The 8,759-nt window shown below is 37.3% G+C and overlaps 2 protein-coding genes across 2 annotated transcripts; one reads left to right on the top strand and one right to left on the bottom strand.

Moving 5' to 3' along the window:
- Positions 1-398: 398 nt before the first annotated feature.
- LOC112027145 (uncharacterized) lies at positions 399-1,097 on the bottom strand. The gene has a single exon (XM_024059814.2). The coding sequence runs from the start codon at positions 1,095-1,097 to the stop codon at positions 399-401; it is 699 nt and encodes a 232-aa protein (XP_023915582.2).
- A 1,760-nt stretch (positions 1,098-2,857) lies between these two features.
- LOC112027142 (uncharacterized) lies at positions 2,858-6,050 on the top strand. Its single transcript, XM_024059812.2, has 5 exons — positions 2,858-4,873; positions 5,085-5,156; positions 5,312-5,503; positions 5,617-5,660; positions 5,825-6,050. The coding sequence occupies exons 1-5, from the start codon at positions 2,858-2,860 to the stop codon at positions 6,048-6,050; spliced, it is 2,550 nt and encodes an 849-aa protein (XP_023915580.2).
- The last annotated feature ends 2,709 nt before the right edge of the window (positions 6,051-8,759 follow it).

The following is an 8,759-nucleotide window of genomic DNA, read 5'->3' as shown; positions in this document are numbered from 1 at the left end:
AATGAGAAATCAAAGAGTGCGAGTGCAAATCTATGCAGATCCCACAATTGAGAGGGAGGTTGAGCGGGGGTATCAATGGCCAGAGACGGGACAACGAACTGGGAAGAAAAGAGCAATAACTGAGAGAGTTGGCTGGAGAGGGAAGAATGAGTAGTGGTGTATCAGTGGCTGTGCAGTGGGAGGAGGACGCTTGATTTGGGTAATACCAGTTAGGAAACGGGTCAGGTTCATGAGCTTCTAACATGTTAAGTGTGTTTTATAATATTTTAATAAAAAAATTATCACATCACTTAAAAAGATGCCACATCACTATATAGCCACAAATCAAAAAAAAAAAAAAAAAAAAAACTACTTCCTTTTTAGATATAATTGTTTGAAAAGGAGACAACAAAAACACACTAGCTGCCACAATCACCCCAAACAACAGAGGCAAAATTAGGGGGGCAGTAACTAAAATCAAAAGATCCAAACAAATTACATGCCAAGGACCACTTTGCTAGATGATGGGCAGCCATATTAGCTAACCTAGGAACCCAAGAGACAAAAACATGAGGCAGATTAGAAAGCAGAACTTGCATCTCCATAACTATGGACCTAATCCTCCATAGGTAAGCTTGACTAGGATTAATAAGAGCATCACAATAGATATTTGAGTTAGTCTCAATATAGATACCCTCAACTTCCAATTTGGCTGCCAGCAACAAGGTCCATTTCACTGCTTTAGCTTCAGCTTGAAGAGGGAAGGTGGTATTCACCTTTTGAGAGCAAGCAAAGGCCAACTTTCCTTTCCAATCCCTTGCCACTACAGCAACAGTAGAAAATTTTGGCCCAATTGCAGCATCCACATTAATTTTAATTGAGAATCTCCTAGGAGGTGACCAAGCAAGAAGCCGCTTCGTAGGTCTCACAGGAATCACCTTAGCAAATCTGGAATTTTTGAATTCAACAAGGAGCCTCCCAATTCTAGAAGATAAGTCATCAATACTTAGGGGGAGATTTTCAAAAAGAACTTGATTCCTCAACTTCCAAATTCCATAAAAAAGAACAGCTCCAAACAATAAAATTTTATTTTTGTAACCAGGAATCAAGTTATTCATTTTTCATCAGCAATTCAATCCATTCCAACATACACCATGGCTGTCTTATAGTTCCCCAAGAATTTATGTGATCAACTAGATGCGGTGGTCCGAAGGTTTTGGTGGAATCCTAAAATGGAGTCTAGTCATTATTGGACTCCTATCTCATGGTCTTCTCTTTGTAGACCTTTGAAGGAAGGTGGTTTGGGCTTCAGGAAATCTTGGGAGTTCAATCAAGCCCTTCTTTCGAAACTTGCTTGGTGGATGTTGTTTGGTAAGAACTGTCTTTGTGTTAATGTGCTTAGAGCTAAATACAAAATTAGAAATAACTGGCTATCTCATATCTCTCAAGGTAATTCCTCTCCAATTTGGAAAAGTTTAGAAGGAGTAAAGCACATTTTCTCTAATGCAGCTTGTATGACTGTTGGTGATGGTAATTCCATAAGAATTTGGGATGACCCTTGGATTCTAGATCTTCAGGGTTTTATTCCTAAGCCCAAGGTTGGGGTTAATTCGTATGAGATATTGTTGGTTTCTCAACTTCTAAATTCTGATCATAATGCTTGGGACATTCATATGCTGAAGCATTGGTTTGAGGATTCAGAAATTGAATTAATTTTAAAAATTCCATTATCGTCTTGTGTTGTTGAGGATGGGTGGACATGGACCCCTGCAAGCTCTAGAGATTTGACGGTTAAATCTGCCTATTGGTTGTGTCGGGGTTTCTTAGCTAGTCAGCCACTTGTGCCTCTTTGGCATCAACTTTGGAAATCCAATCTTCATGAAAGGCTTAAAATGCTAATTTGGAGAATTGCAGCTGACTGTTTGCCTACTAAAGCTAATTTAGCCAGATGTTTGGATATTGGACATTTACACTAATAACAGCAATATATAAGAGGAATTTGAGCCCCCTATTAAAACTCCTAGCTCTGATGTATGTTCTCTTTCTTTTTTCTCTTTTTCTTTTTTTCTAAATTCAGGCATATATTTGGTCAGAAATTACTTTGGTTTAATCCCCCACCATAGTCAATCAGTTCTGAGCTATCATTCTCAGTAATGTCGTGCATAAGATTATGTCCAACATATTGGTCAACAGACTAAAACTGGTCAATTATTATTATTATGAGAAAAAAGGTATTTGATTATTTATAATGTTATTAGAGTATTCACTTCAGTATCTTCAGAATTTTAGTTAAACCGACCATAAAAACTCATCTTTTGCTATTTTAACAAATAGACAGTGATTCAGTCTCAATATTTATATATCTACTTTAATTAAAATTAGGGTATTTGATTAGTGATAATGTTATTAGAGTATTCAAATCAGTCTCTCGAGAATTTTAGTTAAACCGATTATTATTATTATTATTATTATTATTGACCAGTTTTAGTCTGTTGACCAATTTCTTGGACATAATCTATTAATCTTATACAAGACGTTTCTGAGATTGATAGCTCAGAACTGATTGACTATGGTGGGGGATTTAACCAAAGTAATTTCTGTAACAAATATATGCCTGAATTTTGAAAAAAAAAAAAGAAAAAGAAAGAAAAAAGAAAAAAGAAAAAGGACATCAGAGCTAGGAGTTTTATTAGGAGGCATTTGGAATAAGGCTTGTTTCACTTCATAAACGGTCAAAGTAATAATTCAATTCGTTTGAGGAGTCATTATTTGTGGGGTCCATTTCGTTCACACCTTGCTTTTTCCGTTAAATCTTTCAATTGAAAAGCCAGAATTCCCACCCTCCCTTTCCATTTACCGCCAAAATCAAGAAGAAAGAATGACCGGCAAGAAGAAACGCTCCTCTGCCCCGCTCCCCCCACCCTCTTCCTCTTCTCCACTGTCCAATGAATGCAATCGAGTTTTCGGAATTCTTCATAATGGGAACTACGGCAAGGCACTGGAAGCCGCCAAGTCCCTAGTCTCCCGCCACCCTGACTCCGCCCTTGCCAACGCCCTCATCGCCCTCGTCCATAAGGATATCGCGATATCAATCAGCGACACCTCCAGTGTCATAAGGCACGAACACATTGCCTCTGCCCTCTACTTCAGCAACGCAGCCCTGGTGCTTTCCCCGGATTCCATCTCTTTCCCAATGTTGCGTGCTGTGGTACTGTTAACCAATGAGCAATATGATTCCGCCATCCAAGAATGCGAGTCGGCTTTGTCCATCAAGAATCCATTGGACCCCATGCAAGATAACTTGGGCATCGTCCAATACACGCCCCTAGAATCAACCCCGGAGTCTCGAGTTGGGAAAGTGAGAACGAAACTCAGGGAGCTAATAGCGAAAGCCAAGAAGCACACGTTCAAGAAGCTCGTGGAGGACGATTCACTTGCTGAGGTAAACGAGGAATTTCGAGCTTTACTCGAGATAAAGGTAGAGATAAACACAAGACTTGAAAAGGTGAGGCAGGGTTTAGTGGAACTGCCATCACCGTCTACTTCAAGAAAACTACTCAAGAAAGTCTTGCTGAATGTGGACGCTATAACACGAGCCAGGGCTTATTGGAACAACGAGATGAGCTTGGAGGCGAAGAAGGAATTGTTGAGTGTCAGTGTCGATGTGAATTTCGATGAGAATAAATCGATGGGGTTGAAGGCAGAAGAGGTGTTGGCAGAGGCCGTGGAGTATGCGAAGGAGATGAAGAATTGGAAGTTTTCGATGTGTTGTTGTTGTGGCGAGAGGTTTTTTGATGAAGAATTGAATATGGAGCATATAAAGAGTGCCCATTTAGGGACTTTGTCTGAGGAGTTACAGTCTGTTGTGCCAAGAATTTTACCTAAGTCAGAAATTGAAATCTGCGATTGGAAGCCGGTTGATGTGGACGCTGCTGTGAAATTGATCGAAGATTTGTCAAGAAATGAGTCTGGAGATCAAGGCCAAGATAAAGGCAAGTCACAAGATTTGAAGTTGGAGAACTGGCCTTATTGCAATGATACCAACCGCGACAAGATGATCAAGAGAATTTGGACGATTTTACAAGTGTTAATAGGGGTCAAATGTTTTGCTCCGAGTCATCTCTATATGCTGCTGGACTTAATATTGGAAATGCTGAAGAATCGAATCCCTGAAACACTGCTTAAGCAGCATTGGATGAATAGGACGCTGGTCTCAGTGTTGTTTCTTGATGAACCGGAGCTTAAAAGCGTCCATGAATTCATCGAGGAAGAGCTTGAGATTTCTTGTGGATTAGGTGGTGTCTACTCTAGTTTCACGATGGACAATGCTATGGATGATCTTACTATTAGTCATGAGAGGATAATTTTTAGCAATGACTTGTCTCATCTAATTCTGCTGCTTGATGAAACAAGTGCAAAAGCTTCTAGAAGTGTTGATGAAAGCAGGAATGCTTGTCAGGAATATAGAGATGATATTGTTCAGTGGTTATATATGGGTAGTGAGCCTACTGGGGAGAAGTTGGAGGAGTGGGCAACTTATAGAAAAGCTAGCAAAAATCTAGGAATGGAACTTTTCAAGATCATTGAGTCTGAATTTTGCCGGCTACAGAAAATTTGTGAGAGGAAATACAAGTATTTGAGAGAGGAGAAGCTGTGGCTGGATATGGAGGGAATATGTTTGGAAGAAGATAAGAGAAGAGAAGAGATTTCCGGCAATCTACAGAGTTACAAGTCACTCTTGCTAAAGCGGCAAAAAGAGATTGAGATGGAGAAAAGTAATGATGAGATGGGTAGCATGGAGTTGGATATCATAGGGAGTATTTTGAAAAAAGCACAAGCTGACAATGACATAAATATGTTAATCCAGATGCACATTGATCAATTGTTTGGAAAGGTATGGTATATCTATTTTCTCTACTTAGATGATTCCTAAGTTAGATGAGATAGTATGACACATGCAAAATGTTAGGTGGGATACATTGATAGCTTTTGCTCTTAAATCTGTCCTCCCTTGTCCCTTCTAAAGAGGGAATCATTCTGAAATATAACTAATGAGATACTGTATTTTTGTTGCCATTGGCTCTTACCATGTTTAATGTTTGCAGTGTTTCAAATCCGATGCTTTAATCCTGGGTGCTAATGCTTCCATTCAGCTGACATGGAAGAAACTTAAGATGGTAACTTCTTATGACTATCGATCGATTGTGGTGCCATTGTTAAAGACATTCATGCGGGTTTGTGTTTGATCCTCTGGGCTGTTCAACTGAATGTTTTAGTTACCTTCTTGTTGGCTTATGATTTAATATATTTGGGATAAACCTATTCTTTATAGGCACAACTAGAAGAAATGGTTGACAAAGATGCTACAAAGAAGTCTAATGCTGCACTAGAAGATTTGTTATCTGAGCTTAATCTTGATGCCAAGAAGAACACTGAAAAAGGAGGTGATGATGCAAGACATGGACAGGGGAAATCGAAGGATAAAAAGAAGAAAAAATATCACAGAAAGGCTAAGGAATTTAAGGTCTTATATACTGGTTATTGTTCTGTTTCCCTTTATTGTGATTATGGTAATCTTACATACAGAATCTGTCATGCAAAGTAATTCCCTAATAATATGCAATTCCATTATTGCAGGCAACTGGTGGTAGTGAGGATCAACAGGAAAATGTGGAGCAAAAGTCAGTCTTTATTTTATTCATACTATTATACTTGGTTCTGGAATCCTTTTTCTTAGTTTGGTTGGAAAATATGCACGTAAATTATGTAAATATGTGGCAATATGTCATACCAATCTCTAGGCTCAAACTAAGTTCAATATCTTTTCACTTGTGTTCTGCTTCAGTTTGGTTCCAGCTGCACATGGCAGAGATCATCCTCTTAATTCTGAGGTTGTTGGTTCAGTAACCACTGATGAATTAGAGCAAGAGGAAAGGGAACTTACACGTACGACTGAGGAAGAGAGTAGGATTGAGGAGCATCAAAGAATGCTTGCAAGGCATTTGGAGTACCAAAGGCAGATTGAGAATGAGGCCAAACAAAAGCGCCTTGCTGAGATTGATAAGGCTTAACCAGTACAGGGAATGTGGCAGAGGATGTGCCTTTCAATGGCGTCAACTTTGATATGTTTGACTTGATAGATTTTATTTCTCATCAGATAGGATGAGAAATCATGTGAGCTTTAATTTTTGTTTTTTGAGAAGACTTCAGTGAACTTGAACATGATATATTTTACTGCCTGTGATGCTGACTGTCGCTTCATTAAGCGCATTATTGATGACAGACTGAAATGAACTTGTTAGCTAGCAACTGAGGTAGATGTTCTAATGTAATGATTTACTGCTTTCGTTTATGAAGCTGTTTTCAAGATATCTTCAAACTGAGAGTGTAGTCTGTTGTGCTTCTCATTGGCAAATATACTAAATCTTTTTATTTATTTATTTTTTATGGGAATACAAAGTCTTTTATGGTTCTTGAGAGGGTGGTAAAAACTATAACTTAAGATCCCTGTCACACCAATAAAAAAGTTCTCAACAAAGAAATAATTTAACCATAGTTTTAAAAAAGGTAAATCTTGAGCAGCTGATGCAGGAGGATCTACATTATGAAGTTTTAATTGTAATCAAAATCAGCAGCTAGAAGTAATTTCAATTTTCATGCATGCAGTAGTAGCAGCTGAATTGAGCCATGTGTTTTAGTGTCATGTTATTGTTTTCATTGTATAGTTTAGTTGACAATTAGTTCACGTGAATGAATTAGGGGATCTGTTAGTTAGTTAGAAACAGTTAAGCATGTGCTAGTTCTAACTGTAGCTAATCAATATATATATATATATATATATATAAAAGCGGAGACCTCATGCAAGAGGGCATAAGGTTTTGCCATGTGAGGCACTCTATGAAGAGAATTGAAGTATCCTTAAACCATATTAGAGGTAAGAACAAATTTAAAAGTAGAGACTTTTTATTTCACTTTTACTTCTTTATATACACATGTCCATAGCCTTACATATCATCATATCTTAAATACACTTAGACAAAAAATGATGTCATTTAGTTTCAATCTTTCAATGACACCTACATAACTCCAATGTTGCAGTATCATTTGATTGTAACCCGTATAAGTAGGCTATGACCAAGGAAGGGGGCTTGCATTTTTTATTCAGTGACGGTAACTTACGATTTTGATGTTGAAGTCAGACATTGTAGATTTTGTGAAGGTTATGATTCACTTGGAGTCTTTGAGTGTTTGAGATTTTGGTTTGGGAAAGTTATAAATGCATTTTATTTTAGAGCTAAAGAAAAAGAAAAAGAAACCTTCTAACTGATTATTTATGAAGTTATTTATTTATTTATTTATTATTAATTTTAATTTTGTGTTAGAATTCATAATTTGTAGGTTTCTTTGTATGTAGACATAGTGGTCAAAACAAAAATTGATGGTGACTTAAAAGTTTTTTTTTTTTGCTTTTTTTTTTTAAAGGATACAGAAGCTTATTGAGCAATCTCTGTTCAAGCAAATTGTGATCAAAGATGAAGTTCTTGACTTAGTTCATCTTCTCTGAAGAAGTTGCTGTGTATTTTGTACCAAAGTGTTTTGTGACCAAGCATCTTCCTGATCTTCATTGTGTAAGATGAACTGAAAAACTTTGCAGCCAACCTCTTCTTCTAAGTTGGTGTTTGAAGTCGCATACTGAGATCCGCGCATTGGTTAGTTACGTACTTGGGAGCCGTGCATCAAAGGTGGGAACTGTCACTACAGATCAAGTCTAATTGGGTATTGGGGTAAGGGTTCAATTGTAGGTTGGTAAGGTACTTGGGATTCCTTTACTTGTAATCGCTTGATTTGATAATAGTGGAGTTTCGGGAGTGGTGACCTGAAAATCACCTGATGGGATTTTTGCCGCAAGGGTTTCCCCATTCATAAACAAATCACCGTTTTATTTATTTTCCGTTGCTTATTTAGTTTATTGGTGATTTGTTTGTACTTCCAAGCTTTTGCATGATAAATTGATTAATTAACAACTTGGCTTGTGCATTGATTAATTAACAAATCATTGTTTGTGCTTCTAAACAATGCAAATGCAAATGTAGAAGCAATATTTCAGTTTCAATAAAATTCTTTCCCCCAACCTTTCACCTTCCTCACTCATTCAATATAGGTGAAAACATTTTTCCCCATTCCTCTCCATATTTTCATATTTTAAATATGCTCTTTTTTTGCTTCACAATTTCATTTTGTTTTTTATCTCCACCATTAAAGTTACCTCTCTCTCTCTCTCTCTCTCTCTCTTTTTGGTTGTCAAAGATGGAATCTTTTTAAATAATAGAGATAAGAGAATTAACAGTTTTTTGCAACTTTCTGAGGCTGGTCTTGTCATTTAGGGTTTGGTGTCTTTGTCTACTTTTGGGAGTTGTTGAGTGGCATTATTGTTGCTCTCTACCTTTGTCCTTGCAAGAATTCCACTTATTGGCCCTCACTCAAACCTACATCATCATTTTCTCTATTCTTTTCATCTTACCCTTCAAGTTTCAACTCTTTTGAGAGAGAGAGAGATTAGTTTTAGTTAAAAGGGGTTTTTTCTTTTTTCCAAATAATTACGAACTCTTTTTTTTCCCCCATCTACAAAGTTAAAATGGTGATTATTCATTGTTCTCGAAATCTACTTATTCTGGTCAGTACTTAGAACTCCATCAGTGTGATGTAATGACTACAGTCATAGTGGCTTCAACTCCTTTGGCATCACATTGGTTCTTTTGAAAAAAAAAAAAAAAAAAAAA

Source organism: Quercus suber, unplaced genomic scaffold (assembly GCF_002906115.3).
Source record: "Quercus suber isolate HL8 unplaced genomic scaffold, Cork oak 2.0 scaffold_187, whole genome shotgun sequence".
In the NCBI taxonomy this organism is placed as follows: domain Eukaryota; kingdom Viridiplantae; phylum Streptophyta; class Magnoliopsida; order Fagales; family Fagaceae; genus Quercus; species Quercus suber.
This window is presented reverse-complemented; position numbering and strand designations above follow the sequence as displayed.